At 37.6% G+C, this 16054-nt stretch overlaps 1 protein-coding gene across 4 annotated transcripts in view; it reads right to left on the bottom strand.

Annotated features, from left to right (window-relative positions):
• The window catches only part of Mbd5 (methyl-CpG binding domain protein 5), a 296787-nt gene that overhangs the window by 52372 nt on the left and 228361 nt on the right, over window positions 1–16054 (bottom strand). For all 4 annotated transcript variants that reach the window (XM_041631387.1, XM_041631389.1, XM_041631390.1 and 1 more), the window contains exons 3-6: window positions 15681–15857; window positions 5907–6573; window positions 2693–2795; window positions 1370–1550 (exon numbers count right to left, since the gene is read on the bottom strand). In XM_041631387.1, coding sequence (XP_041487321.1) covers window positions 1370–1550; window positions 2693–2795; window positions 5907–6019 — 397 coding nt within the window. In that variant the 5' untranslated portion in view covers window positions 6020–6573; window positions 15681–15857. The remainder of the gene's footprint in view (window positions 1–1369; window positions 1551–2692; window positions 2796–5906; window positions 6574–15680; window positions 15858–16054) is intronic.

The following is a 16054-nucleotide window of genomic DNA, read 5'->3' as shown; positions in this document are numbered from 1 at the left end:
GCACAGGGTTAGCTGACAGTATATACTGTGCCATTTGATGAAGATATAACATCATTCCTACCACAATGAGCAGAACTGTGATGTGAGGAAGCAATTAAGAAATCCAGACGGAGGAACACTCTGCAAAGCTAGCCTTTGTGCCTTACGATGTCATGTCATCAAAGACTAACACACACTGGGGAACTGAAGATTAAAGATAAGTAAAAGCTTATTATAGTGTACAATCTCTGATTATATTTTAGATTCTAAAAAAGGAATGAACTTTTAAAGATATTAGTAGGAGATATTAGTAGGAGAGTAAAAGGAACTTTAACACAGACTATATGATAGCTCATGGAATTTCACCAGCATCACTGGATTGTGGTGGCATAGGGGAATGTCCTTTATTTCTACATTCAGATGATATTATATCCTTCCTCATCAGGGACATTTGATGTTAGGAAAAATATTTATGTCCAACGTGGGCAACCAAACTTAACAGCAGATGGGAATTCAGCAAACTCCCTAGCACTTTCCTATGACTTTGCAATTTGTCCTGGGGGCAGTGTCAGGGCTAGTGAGGCAGCTCAGTGGGTAAAGGCTCCACCCACCAGGCCTGAAGACCTGGGTCTGACCCAAGAGAGACTGCTTCTGCACGTTGTCCTCTGATCTTCACGTCTACACTGCGACCATCTATGTGCATGCATACATGGACACACTTCAATAAGCAACTGTACTAAATTTTTTACTTAAAAAGGAATGTGTGTATGCGTTAGTGTTGGGAGTATATCATAAAAATTTCTGGGCCAAGTGATTTGTACTTGGGTAGGTGCTTAATAAACAGCTATTGTGACGAAGTAACTAACATGGCTAATTTCCTTTTATTTACTTGTGATTGAAAATGGATGTTCTCAGATAATATAACCTGACTACAGCTTCCCTCAGCTCTGCTCCTCCTAGTTCCTCCCTTCCTTCTGGACCCACTTGCTTTCTGTCTTTCATTAGAAAACAAACAGACTTCTAAGGGCTAATAGTAAAGTAAAATATAGAAAGATAAAAAACTCCTAATAATATTGCTAAGCTATATTGGGACTTGATCTTATCCATTGATATCTAGCCCGATGTAAGAGGATGTTTTCTTATGAAACAATGTAGCCTTTTTCCCTGTTAGCTTGTCTGTAGGAACTGAAATAAAATTTTAATTTGCTGATTAGAATTTATTTTGATTGTGTTACTGCATGCTATAAGAAAATTTGAGAAATAGATCCACAGTAGTTTTTCAGATAAAATGACAGAACACACAAAACTGTGGATGTTCATATTATGGCCTGGGAAATCCGTGGCAAAATGAGTCAGAGAGATCGGCTAACCCTACAGCCATGTGACATACTTGTTCCTCCTCCAGGGCTGGTGAGCACCAGAGAAGGGTGTGGGGCCTCCATGCTTTTATGGAGTGTGGCCACAGCGATGATCTTCCTCTTGTGGATGCAAAGCTTTGTGACATCTTCATCCGCTTTAACATCTTCTGCAGTTCTCTGCTTCACAGCAGCTCCAGGATCAAAATTAAACACCTGGAAAAAAAAACACAGCATCTGCTTATAGTAGGTCCCTGAAAATATTTCATAAAAAAACTCCTGGTTACAAAGAGAAATGCTGTACCTATGAATAGGAATTAAAACTCTGAGGTTTGAAATGGAAGAAAAATAACTTTATATAATTCAAAAATACTTTTGGCCAAATAATATTTTTGGGACAATGAAAATTATACACATTTTATGATAGCTAAGCTAATTAAACATAGGGAAGGGTATAATATCTGATAATATCTCTGATTTTGACACCTCCTGATGGCATAAGAGCACAGAAACAAATGGTGCACACAGTGAAAAACACGGAAAGCCACAGCATCCTATAGCCTGATTTTTGCCACAACATCCCTACATGCTTACTTTCCCTGTTGCTTATTTTTATTGCTATATTAATACTTCTGCCTCAGTGATCTAAAAGTCTACTATATGTCAAAAATTCTTATCTACCATATAAATCTCCCCAAATTTATTTATTTTAATCAGTTAATTAATTTCCCCAGTCTGATCAAAGCTTGCCCTTCTGCAGCCCGCCCTCACCCACTCCTCCCCTCCTATGTACACCGGTCAGCCCTGGCACATCAAACCGCAGCCAGACCAGGCATCTCTTCTCCTGCCAAGGCCGGATGAGGCCACCCAGTAGTTAAAATACGGTTAAAAATTAGCAGCAAATACACATTTCAGAGAATGATTGCCTATTTTCATATGAAATATTCACCCTTTTAAATAACTTTGCTTTTTACTTTGTAAAGCAGTAAGGCGACTCCGTATTTTTGCTATTAGAGATGAACTCTGTGATTTTAAGAGTATCTGTGGCAGATTTACGGATGCCAGTGCTAAGAAGAATGTTAGAGTTGAGCAGCCACAGCAGCGAATGAGCGTGCTACACTATATACAAAGGCACAATGAAACAGTCACCATGTCACCTTTGAAAATGAAAATCATTTCTTTAAATCTTTAAGCATTCCAATATTCAATAAAATAATTACAATAAATTAAAGAATAGAAAATAACATAAAAGTAAGGCACCAAATGAGAAAAGCAAAGATATAAAATATCTACAACCAAACAAAAGCCAAAACCACAACCCAAAGCAAAACACTGCTGCACTCGATTGTGACGGTTACCTTGGGAAGAATAAGAGGACATTCCAAGCCACACTTGCATGTTCCATCAGTAAGCAGGTATGTTTTAACCTGCTCCAAGCAAGATAACAAAGACCCACTGGGACTGTAAAAATAGTTTAAAAAAGGTCAGAAAATAATTTTGATGACACATACTATAAAAAAGTACAGTTTATAAACTTATCGTCCCTTCACAAGATAATATTTTCCTTCTAAGGAAAAACATTTTCTTTGTCAATATTATGTTAGCTACTAAATTACAGACTTCAACACTATCTCTTTCTTTGGAACAGAAATATTTCTCAGAAAAACACATATATTCATAGAAGATGAAGGAAAGCATTTTGAAAACCAGGAATAGATCAAAGATGGGATTCCATTCTTAAGAAAGGACATAAACAGGTAAGAAAGAAAGTAGAAAAATAGGCCAAGTATGCTGGGTAGTGGTGTTGCATGACTTTAGTCCCAGCACCTGGGAGGCAGAGGCAGGTTATGGGTTTGAGGCCAGCCTGGTCTCCAGTGTGAGTTCCAGGACAGCCAGGGCTACACAGAGAAAACCTGTAATGAAAAAAAAAAAAAGAAAGAAACAACAAAAATTATGAAAAACAAAGCTATTTATTTGAACCCTCAGGTCTGCTTTAAGCTCCTTGGGGAGGAAGTGAAACTGGGACATGAAAAGGTTCAAAGCAGAAAGTTATAAAGAACAACAACAACAAAAAAGGATATAACATTTTCCTCCCATGTCTACTGCTTGATTCTGTGAGGTGGAAGAGCCTCCATGAAGGTGTCTTCCCAGCCCCTCAGTGTGTGAAGAAGAGTAATCTACTTCAAATTCTACCCGACAGAAAGACTGTACAGAAAGGGAGGGAGATACTTGTTCTGGAGTCACTCACATAAGCAGGCATGGATCAGTTTCAGGTCTACACAGTAGGTATTAAGTCAGACGAAAGGATAAGTCTGTACTACTTACTTACATGAGGGGATTGATTAAAAACTGAATTTGCATCTTAGGACATTTTATTATTAATAGGTTGATCTTTACAACATAAATGTGCATACTCTGCTTTGAATTTTATATATATTTAAAGATTAATTTTATTTGCGACTATTTAGAAAAATGTTCCCTTAATCTTTCTGGTCAGATTCATCCAGAACAACATCCTGTTTCATGTGCGAGGGGTCACTCTCAGGTGGAGTCTAGTCCGCCTCCACGGAAACACAGGCAGCACTTGAATCAGGCTAGGTTAACATGCAGCTCATACAGTGTTCGTGGGAAAGGGCACAAGTGACTTCGGCACAAAAGCGAAACCTACAGACATCCTTAACTTAGGTCTTTCAGATTATGTGAAAGAACGATAATTTTCACATTATAGACTGGAATTTCACCAGGGCACACAGGGGCAGTAATGGCTTTAAAGTTTTGATAAGTTTAGTGAAAGTGTCACTAAAATGTATCACATTGATTTTTTTCCCATGAAGAATTAGTAAATTTAGTAAAAAAAAAAACAAAACTGCTCAATATTTTCCTTAAAAGAAAGTATATGGATGGCAATCTAGAGGGATTTACTTGTAAATTTAGACTAAAGTGAGATTCTATTAAGAATGCTTCTGATATTGTAAAAATACTTCCCACCACCAGTTAGGGTATTCCCTTCAGTTACAGCTATTTAATTAACTTTTGGGAGTAATAATTATCATAAAAATAGTTAGGTCTTAAATCACAGATAAAGCTTAAAGGATTGGAAAAGGGTGGAAAACTTACTCTGTAGCCTGTGTGTCAGGGGGCAGGGACCCTTGGCGGCTAAACTGAAAACCAAGCTGCAGGGTGAAAGGGGCAGAGGAAAGTGCCTGACTTCGCACAGGCGCTCCAGAGAGATTCAACTGGTCCTAGCCGGACAGGTCAGATCTATGCTGGCTTGACTGAATTCTCTAAGAATTCTTGATGTTCAGATTTGATTTGGAGACCTCAAGCAAAGAGGATTATCAGACATTCATGACTAGGAGACTTGGAAACTCATGAACAAGGTAACTGTGGTTTCTTAAACCTTAATCTGGTTTTTGACTCTTAGACTTGACCTGATTTTTGTTCACAGCAATGTGATTTCATAAGTAGTTATCAAGACTTTGGACTCACTTGGCCCAGGCTGAATATTAATTTTTTTCTTTATAGTCTTTTACAGCCATAAACACAAACCTGTCACGGATAATGCGCAGTGTTGTATTAATGACAAAGTGTTTCTGACAATCTATGGACAACATTGGCAGCAGGCATACTTTGAGAGAATTAGTTATGAGCACTTGTGTTTCTCATTTCCATGGGCTGAGCTTCACTTTCTCCATTATTCCTTCACTACAATTAGCAAAGCAATCCTTTAAAATTTAGGAAAAATATACATGACAATGGAATTTCAATTGTAATTAAAGTTAACTCAAAAAAATCTTACCCAAACTAAACAAACCCAGCTGACTTCTTGAGTTCTGGCATCTAATTCTTTATGTTCACGTAGCAAAGAATATCCCAGTCATGTCTTTTAGTTTTTTTCCCCTAGGGGCAAGGCTTCCAGAATCCCAGACTGGCTTGACTGACTATGTGCTAAAGCCTGCTTTGAACCCTGGGTGTTCCTACCTCTAACTCCTAAATGCTGAGTTTACAGTTGTGCACCACCAATTATGTATATTTCTGTAGAACTGAAGAATTCTGTTGAAGATAGGTTGCAAAAGTCACACTGAAAGTAATCGCATGAATATAATGACGAGATGTGTCTTTGAAAAATTTCTGTTCTTAAATTGTATCTCAGAGATTTATGGTATCCAATCTTTGATTCTTTATTAGAAACTACAAAGCAAAGAATGTGGGGGTCAATTATTAAATCTATTTAATATATGGAGAAATATTGGGCCTATTTCTAGTAGTTTACATTTCCTATGGTATTCTTGTTTCTATGTTTCTTTTAGAAAGCTTGGTACTTTCTTTATCCTTATTACAGAGAAGCAGAAAGACAACTTTACACAGACACTCGTAAGGCATAAAGATTCTCTTCAGTAATCTAAGGGATTTACATTGCTGAGCAGCACAGAATAAAAACACTTGTGCATTTCTGGCAGAGGTCATTTATTCAAGCTTACGTTAGGTGCTGTCAGTCACAAGATTTTGTTCCCTTAGAGGAGATGAGTCTTTTACTGCACACGCGGAGGTGACAGAGATCGCGAAGCTCACCTGATGTAAAGCACGCCGCCGTGGTCCACGCGCCGCTGCCAACCCACAGGAACCTGGATAGCTGGAAGACCTCCTTCCTTGTCTCCTCCGTCACACTCTTTGCCTCCATTCATTTTCTGTGTCTGCTTGGGGCGCTCCGAAGATATCAGCAATGCGATGATATCCTTCTAATACAGAGCATGGTGGCCTTCAAAACTGGGCCAGCATAGCACAGTTTTCCTGGACTACAAAACACATCGGGAAGCTTCGGCTCAGTTTGGAACCAAGTCCTTGAAATCTGCCATCGTGAAAATGTTTCCCATTATAATCTACATTAAATAAAAAATATTTCATTCCTGGGCATGATCTACATGGACAAAAACAAATACTCTCAACCAGGGAAAATCATAGTTTGCCTACGCTGGTACCTGTCTGAAGCAGAGGAGGGAGGGGCTAAAAGTTTTTAGTTGTACATTTTTTTCTTGAACCTTGGTACTGGACTAAAATGACTTCGGCTGTCTAGAAACGGGTCTGCTCTGACACTACCAACTGGCTACTGTCTCCAGGCGCCCCCTGCCTTTATAGACCACATTCTTTAAGCTTTCTCTTTATTTTCCAATGTGAATCCAAGGTGTTGCAGGTTGGTTCCTCTGGCGTTTTCATGACTTCAGAATTCCAATAATGTAGCCTGAAATATAGGTAAATATGTAAACCGTAAATTTAATGTTGAAAGTTGAGAAGTCACGTAATTTAAAAATAAACTTTTAAATGTATCTGATTACTTTTGTGTTCTTTGGTGTCAAAATCATATGTAAAATTCAGTTTTGCTTTTTTGAAAAAAATTGTTTTTAAGTCTTTTTTCTTTTTAAAGTTTTTAAAGTTTTTTTTAAAGGAAACAGTAGAAGGAATAAAAATACATTTCCAAATATAAGGGAAATTTTTCTTTGTATTATTGAAGGGATGAGAGTTGATTTATTGACAAGATTTCACAAAACCTTATATTGTGGTGTACTCTCCTAATTCTTTTATTAAGTGACAAGGTGCTATTTGAAAAGAAACAATATTGTATGAATATAACTTGTTTTCTTTTTCTTGAAAACTTTATATGTATACATCTATGCTTATATATTTCAAATTTACTTCTTTGTTTACATTTTAAAAATATTTTATTCTTTAAAAATTTTATACATGTATAAAATGTTTCTTTATCATATCTACTCCCCCTTCCCTGTTCTAAGTTACTCCAGGATCCCAACTTCATGTCCTCTTATAAACTTTTATTATTATTTTGTTCGGATTTTTAAAAAAAAATATATATTGTTACTTAAAACTATTTACATTCCAGCCACAGTTTCCTCTTCCTCCTCTCCTCCCTCACCTTATTCCTACCCGCCCCCTGCCCCCCATCCAGTCCTCCTCTATTTCCACTTCAAATGGGGTAAGGTCTCCTGTAGGGCAGGGGTCTACCCTTGTTCCTGGGGTTCATCTTGAGGACCGTTTCAGGTCAGCTGACAAAGCATTCTGGGTGTTCCTGTGCTCTTCCTGCCCCACCTGGTGATTAGCTGTAGGGCATTGACTCCATTGTTGGTATGGTAATTTCCCACCTGCCAGGGCGGAGGTCCTTGTGCAGCAGTTAGGTAGATAAGATAAGGACTTCCCCAAGTCTGAATAAACCAAAGCCCAGGTCAGGTCTCCGTGGGTTTCCCCATCGCGATGTTGACTACCCCCACTCTTGCTCATACAATACCTCTATGGGAAAGTGTTTTGCATGTATGTATGCCACATGTGCATAGCATCTGCAGAGGCCAAAAGAGGATGCCTGAACTGGAGTTAGAGACAGTTGTTAGCTGCCATGTATGTGCTGGGAACCATATTTGTGTTCTCTACAAGAGTACTAAGTGAGCCAGGTGGTGGAGGCACTCAGGAGGCAGAGGCAGGTGGATCTCTGTGAGTTCGAGACCATCCTAGTCTACAGAGTGAGTTATAGGACAGGCTCCACAGCTACACGAGAAACCCTGTCTTGAAAAACCAAAAGAAACAAAAACAAAAAAAGAAAAGAAACAAAGAAAGAAACAAACAAAAAGAAGGGCTCTGAACAGAGGAGCCACCTCCCCAGCTTCTCAACTTTTGAGTACTAAGTCATTACCAGTTTGTATTCCCCCCTCCACTTGGACACGTTTGTATGACATTAAATATTTTCCCAAAACATTACTTTTAATGATTGGGATGGATTTTTGGGGAATTGATGAGTTAATTTAATTACTTCCGTGCCTCCAAAACTGTCATAACCATAAACAAATTCAAGAAATGTTCCTGCACATATAACTATATACATGTTAATAATTAACCTAGAATTATTTACTAAAAAAGAAGTGTATAATTTGGGCTCTTCAGACATTCCTTAACTTCATGAAGCAGTCCCAGGAAAGGACGTAAGGTCTTGTTTCTCAAACTACTGAAGCGTATACAATACTGCCCCCCTCTCACAAATTACTCAATGTGCTCTCATTGCTTCCAGGATTCTGGTTATTTTATCTCTTATAGAGACCCATCATCCGAGGTGCAACCACACTTTCTTTTTTATAACCTCAGTATAAAAACTGAACGCTTTCTCCTGTTTCCCAAATTTAGCATTTTAATATTACTATGCTTCAAAAAGCCAATATTCCACGATATCCTTTCCTCTTTTCCCTTGGAGACCCATCTTGTTTATGTGGCTTCATGCCATTCTAGTAAAACATGCTAAAATAGAAATGACTATGATATTCAAGCTACCACCTTGCCCCTAGTGTTTGGGATCTAAGATTCATGTGTGTGTGTGTGTGTGTGTGTGTGTGTGTGTGTGTGTGTGTGTTTTAATGTTTCAGGTTAATCTGCATTTACTTCACAGAAAGTTCTGCAATGATGAAAATCAAATGTGTGAGTTTACTTATATGTGTGATCTAAGGGAGAGAGCTGTTACAACTCTGCCAATGTTTTTCATATTTTCAGCCTCCTTTCAATAGTAAATCAGTCTCTGATAATTGGCTTTGAGAGAAATGAATTTAAGTGGCTTCTTTTTCTTTGCTGCCCTGGTGTCTTCTAACATTCAGAATTTAAGATGTCACTTTTCACCAAAACTATAATGTAAACCACAGGCACGCTTTATTTGTAATTAATTCACTAATACTTCCTATTTCCGGCGTACCAGCAGCATCAATCTGCTTTCTGACTCACTGAGCAAGAACCTAGATTCACTCTGTCCTTCCTGTATTCATGCTTCCCATATTAATCATTTCCTGATGATTGTATATATTCTAGTACACAATTTTATATTCTGTTTATTACTTAGGCTTATGATACATTTTAGCATCACAAGTCTAAAATGAGGTTTTTGAAAAGAAGCCAATGAATGTATGCATGTTGATAAAATCTAAGAAGCACTTTTTTGTGATCTAGATTTACCCTTAAGGATCTCACAACTTCTGAGTGATAACTTTTGTAGAGAATATAAGGCTTCTATGAAGACTAGGATACTTTTTGGGAACTCTCACTTTTATTAAGTAACACATTAATTGTATCAATAAGGGAACTAGAAACTGAATGAAACAATATAACAATTGAGCTTATATTTGAACAAGGTACTATTAAAACAGTAGACTTCATTTTTCAATCTGTTTTTACTGATGTTCTTGTCAATATAAGAATAAAATTATTATACATTACTAAATGTATTAAAAAGTCAAAAGTCAAACTCAAAAGACTATGAAGATTAAAGATCAGATAATATGACATCATAAAAGTACTACATAGATATTCTTCCAAAATCTTTTTGAATGACCTCAAATGCCATAAGTCACTGGAATACTGTCACACAAACTTAACGGTAAACATAATGAATTGGCTTTTGTGTGGTGATATTCTTTATCAATGCATCTTTATCGATAACAAATTGATCTGTGCTCTGTGGATATACAACAGTAGCACAGAATTAAGTCAATGATTCTTCAATTATCAGGAACAGACTGTATGTTAAGTAAAATATGGAAATTGTTTGATACATGATGTAATTAAATCATCACTAAACTTTTTATAATATGATTTTAAAGTTAGTTCATGAAATATTTGTAAATAGGAAGTCTTCTCCCATCCTGCATTGGCAAGACTGAATGCTTCAGTTATCAGACTGATAGTAAGTTTCACTTAAAACAATCTTCTGTGCTTACATCTCAAATAGTATGTGTACAACAATGGATTTGACTGGAATAAACACAATATTAGCACCATAGAGAGCTGTATCTAAATGACTACACCATAATTATCATTTGATTGAATAATAAATAAAATAACCACAACCTTTATGCTCTTTGTTAAATTATGTTTGTTAGAGTAATCCTAGATGGCATTTTCTCTAATTATCTTTTCATAAAATATCAATTATATAAATGCACCCTTCATTGCACCCATCCAGCCCTAGTCAATGTTAACATATTTATTCAAATCATGCATTTTTATTTATAAGCATCCCATTACTCTCATTTTGAAAGGAAATTCTGAAGCATATTAACTCATTTTATACTAGTTATTGTTTCCATTTGGTTCTTATTATGACTGGGTGACCACTTCTAAAACATCTTTTTGATACATCCTGTGTAAGAGACCCAAAATGCTCTGCTAGGCATGGTGTCCCCAAACAACCATTATCATATCTATATTTTGTTAATCACTTGGACCAGAATATTCTCAATAATGCCTCTTTCCATGCTTGATAATCAAAGTTCTTAAATTCTAGATGTTTTCCTTTTCCAGAGCAGAAAGTATAAAAGCCCACAACCTGTGAGGCTCAGCCGTCAACACTGGCCGCTCTTGCAGAGGAGCAGGGTCCAATTCCTAGCACCCTCATGGTGGTGATGGTCTGAAACTCCAGTTCTACAGGGAATCCAATGCCCCCTTTTTGATTTCTTTGGGCACCAAGCATGCTAAGTTGTGTACAGACACATGTGTAGGCATAATACCCATACAAACAAAATAAAAACATTAAAAAATAACAGCTTATAACACAAGAATGATGTGATAGTCATACAGGAAGGTATCCATCATAAGCCTGAAGGTCTTGGAATAGGCCCATAAAGTCTTGGCACTCTTCACAGCCAAGGCAACAAGTACCTTAGCCTGGGTCCCCTCTACGGCCAAGAATAGTACTTACAGCCAGGCCAATTACTTTTGACTATAAAATTTTAGCAACTTCCATGTTTGAGCCATATGGAAATCTTAAGTTATGGGTAGGAGAGACTGCAAGTGGCCCTGCATATTTTTTGCCATTTCCCCGGGCTTGGTGATCTGCAGAGAAGTGTGACAGGTGTGACGCTGCTCTCACTGTGTTCCTGAACCTCAAGAAGCTGATGCTTTCCACTCTGGTGCTTTAGAATGCCACTATCCTGTCAACAGCCTCAACCAGCTCTCTTGCGGTTGAGAGGGGATCCGGATGGAGAGAAGCCCAGCTGTCTATCCAGCTCAGCTGAGGCCTGTCATGAAGATGAATGTAGAGATCACCAGTGGAACAGGGATGAGCTGGCTCAGTGACTGTGCAGTAAATTGCAAATGCACAGAACCATTAGTAGAGGCAGAAAAAACTACTCATAACAACGAGGCTAAAGTCGTGTTGGCTTATAGTGCTGAGAGGCTGGTTAGCACCGCTTATTAACAGTGTAAGCCTTAACTCTTATTTCCTCTAACAGAAATTTTAACAGTTTTTGGAAAAAAAACCTGCTCTCATAAATGCTTAGAACATTGTACTACTCAAATTATTATTTACAGATAGCCATTCAAATCAAGTCAGTGTCTTGCTATGACACCATAACTGGTCTGGGACCCACTGTGTAAATTAGGCTAGCTTTGAACTCACAGATGCCATTCTGCTTCTGCTTCTCAAGTGCTGAGATTAAAGAAGTACACAGCCATGCCTAACCATATAACCTTAATTTAAAAAGTGTAATCATATGTCAGTATAAAAACAGTACACCAGTAGTTGTGCAATTACTAATGTATGTAAGTATAGGAACACGGTACCAAGTGTCCTCTCAATTCCATTGCATGGCCTTGGCAATAGGGACACATTTTATTTTTATTTTTATTTTTTGTACAATAAGCACACATTAGCTCTAACTGGGAAATATTTCTAAAAGCCTCAGTACAGTATCCTTAGATCAGGAAATGAATGATTTCTACTCCTCAAAAGTACCAGGGAAACTCTCCATGGAAACATTCATAAACTTTGTGCTTAGGACATTACAAATTATTTTTGTATTTTTTTTTTCAAAAGAAGAATAGGATAAGGACAATGAAAACCCTTCCCCTGAATGACTTGAATGGAAAGCCGAGGCTGTTTATTGTGTTCTGAATTCTTCCGGGGATCACTCCTACTTTTCTGCTTCGAATTCCATATCTCATCCCAGCTTCTTACCCATCACTAAAGCAGTCTTATTTCTTTCATTTTTAAAATGTCACCCGCAAAAGACCCTTCCTTATTTCCCAGCTTTTGTATGACTTCGCAAGTCTATATTACTATCCTCATTTGGTTTCTATTGCTGGTAAGCACTATGACCACAACCAGGTGGGGAGGAGAGGGTACACTTCAGACTACAGTGCTGAATGATGGAAGTCAGGGCGGGCATGCACAGCAGGCACTTGGGAGATAGAAACGAGGGGCACTGAATGATGGTTTGTTTCTCATGGCTTGACACCCAGGATGCACTGCCTAAGGGTTGGGCCCTTCCACTTCCATCGTTCATCAAGAAAACACCCCACACACTTGCCTTCAGACAATCAGATGAAGGCAGGTTTTCATCTAAAGTTTCTCTACCTGACGAACCTAGCTTGTGTCAAGATGACAAAAAAGCTAACTGAGACATTTAAGTTCCCCCTGTAATCTTTCTGGTAATATCCAGTACCTATCTTTTATAAAAATTACAACATAACACTTAGCTATCTACTTTATTGCAAAGAAAAAGCAGATGAGACCCAGGATTTCCTCTTAAAGCTTTTCTTTGTCACTTTACAAATATAGAATGGTGTGGAAACAGAGTGTCTGCATGTACAGGTAAACAATGCCTTCCTTCTTAAGGGAAACTGAGCAATAATTAGTCTCAACTACATAGCCTGAAGCCTCTTTTCAGTATTATTTTTAAAATAATAGGTTTTCATAGGACATCTATAAAATAATAAACTGACTATAATTCTGAAGTAAAATTATTTGTGATGTATTTTTTACCTATTAGTACTATGATGTTACTTTTTTGCTTTTCTGTATTTGAAGATTCTCATGAAGAATGGTGATAATGAATCCTTGGGTATATTTATATAACTATCTAAGAGTGACCATGTAAGTTAAAAGTGGCAGATTTTGCACTTCAACCTTGTAAGAACAGTATTGTGACTGCTTCAGATGCAGGCTATTTTATGCAGGTCAAATTATTATTGAAAACTATCATCTTGTTATCATCTAGTTACCCAATGGTTCTCTTCAAATTTATCCCTCCAATTAAATGTAACCATCTTCCGTTGAGCAATATCTTTCATATTACCTTTGTTCCACATGCAAACACTGCCATGGGCAACTACCATTATATTTGATCACTTCTGTGAGATCAATTGACATTTTTCGAATCCACTAATGAGTGTGTTCATGCAGTGTTTGTGTTATTCTAACTTTTTCAGTTCAGGAAATTTCTATTTGGTTGCAAATGGTAGGACTTTGTTCTTTGTAATAGCTGCACTAAATTCTCCCCACCCCCGTGTGTGAATCACATTTTCTCTATATTCACTCATCCGCTTATACATCTGTATATCTATAATAAACATATAAGTTAAAATTTCTCTTCCACAATCTGATTTAACCCTTTGGATATATACCCAGTTATGAGATTGCTGGGTCAGACAAAAGTTTTAGTCTAGTTTTGTTCTAGGACTCAACACACTTCTCCTATAATAGTTACATTATTTACTTTTCTGCCAACAATATGCAGGGTTTTCATCTTTCCATGTCTACACCAGCACTTGTTATCTTTTGTCTTTTCAACAGTCACGCTTGTCAGAGTGAAGTGACATCTCACTGTGGTTTTAAATAAAATTTCTGTACGTCTTATTTTGAAAAGGGTATTTTTTCTTTTTAAATTGGCTTATTTATTTTGCTATAAGTTTTAAAAACATAAGGTTTGAATATTAAGCTCTTTTCAGTTTGTAGAGTTGGCAAATATTTTTTCCCATTCTGTAGATTATCTCTTCCTACTTTTTAAAAGTTATTTCCTTTGTTGCACAAAAACTCTTCTAGTTTGGTCCAATATCATTTGTCTATTTTTGCTTTTGTTTTACTAGACATATATAATATAGTCACACACACATCCTAGACCTGGTTAATGTCATTAAGTATTTCATTTATCTTTTCTTTTAGTATTAGAAGTTCAGGTGTTATGTTTAAGAATCAAATCAGAGGAGAGGGTGCCTGAACTGGCCTTGTCCCGTAGTCAGATTGATGACTATCTTGAATATCACCATAGAACCTTTGTCCAGCGACAGATGGAGACAGAGTCCCACATCAGAGCACTGGACTGAGGTCCCAAGGTCCAGTTGAAGAGCAGAAGGAGGGAGGATATGAACAAGGAAGTCAGGATCTCGAGGGGATGATCCACCCACTGAGACAGTGTGCCTGAACTAATGGGAGCTCACCAAAGCCAGCTGGAATGGGACTGAATGAGCATGGGATCAAACTGAGCCCTCTGAATGTGGCTGACAATTGGGGCGGACTGAGAAGCCAATGATAATGGCAGTGGGATTTGTCTCTATGGCATGTACTGGCTTTTTGGGATCCTAGTCTATTTGGATGCACACCTTCCTAGGCCTGGATGGAGGGGGGAGGGACTTGGACTTTCCACAAGGCAGGGTCCTGCCCTCTCTTAGGACTGGAGGGGGAAGGGAAGAGGGTGAGTGGGGGAGTGGGAGGGAAGTGGCTGGAGGGGAGGAAGTGGAAATTTTGATTCCTAGTATTAATAAAGTAATAAAAAAGAATTGCTTCTAAGTCACATAGAGTTGTATACCTTAAGAGAAAATAAAATACTTAATCAATAAAAAAAGGAAAAAAAAGAATGAAAACATTTTAAATGAAAACCAGATTACTCAAAGTAAAAACTCACAACTTAGTCAATGAGACACTCATCAAAGACAGCATTTCAGCATATGAATAAATACCTAGGATCACACATATCTAATAGATCTCCAGTCAATAGGATTAAATACTGCATAACTATGGTCTGATAAAAGTTCTGATAAGTTCTCTCAAGATATGAGAGGAAAGAAATCTTGCGTCTGGATGTTAGAGAGGGATTACCTAAAGCATACAAGTAACATGAAATAAGTAGTGATATTTACAAATGTATGAGATCATATGTAATGTCTGAAAAGAGAATCATGTTAACAAGGAACTGATTCTCACCGGAACATTCAAGAGTGGCCATGAAAATGTGCTTACCCAAGAAAACTTATGAGCAAAGTACTCCACTTGCAAGGAAATTTCAAAAGCCCAAAATGAAGTAGAAATTAACTCAGAGGATATTATCAATGAAAGCCAACCCTGTAGAAAATAAAGTCTCCAACAAATAAATAAAAAATGTGACTCTAGTTATAAAAATAAAGACTCTGAATCAAATCCTACTTACAAAAATGTTCGGCTTGTACAAGCTTACAATTAACAACAACAATAAGAAATTAATTGGCCATATTTAAATCAAAAGATTTCAATGAAAATATACAATTCCTGTTTACCTGAGAAACTGGACAGTGAGTGTGGTAACGGTAGGTCAACATTCCTGCCTTGCCACAGTTATCTGGAGCAGAGCAGAGGCTGCTCCTCCAGAAAGGGCTTGGCTCTCCAGCTTGCTTCAGCGGCTTCCTGCTTCATTCCACCATTCTGGCCTCTGTAAGTGATCAGGTTTCCAACTTCTGGAACAAAAAGGACTTGGAGATAAGGGCTCAAGCATACACTTTAGCTTTGATAAGAGGCAAAATTAATTTTTGTTCATTGTCAGGAGCCAATTTCCTCCTAAATTCATTGCAGGAACCATCACCCTGGGGAGTCTGCAGAGAACCCCACACCCTTAATTGTGTTAGGAATAGTTCTATTGACAGAGCCTACCCCA

This window comes from Microtus oregoni, unplaced genomic scaffold (assembly GCF_018167655.1).
Source record: "Microtus oregoni isolate MIOR12 unplaced genomic scaffold, Mior012 000037F_ref0000500, whole genome shotgun sequence".
NCBI lineage: Eukaryota > Metazoa > Chordata > Mammalia > Rodentia > Cricetidae > Microtus > Microtus oregoni.
This window is presented reverse-complemented; position numbering and strand designations above follow the sequence as displayed.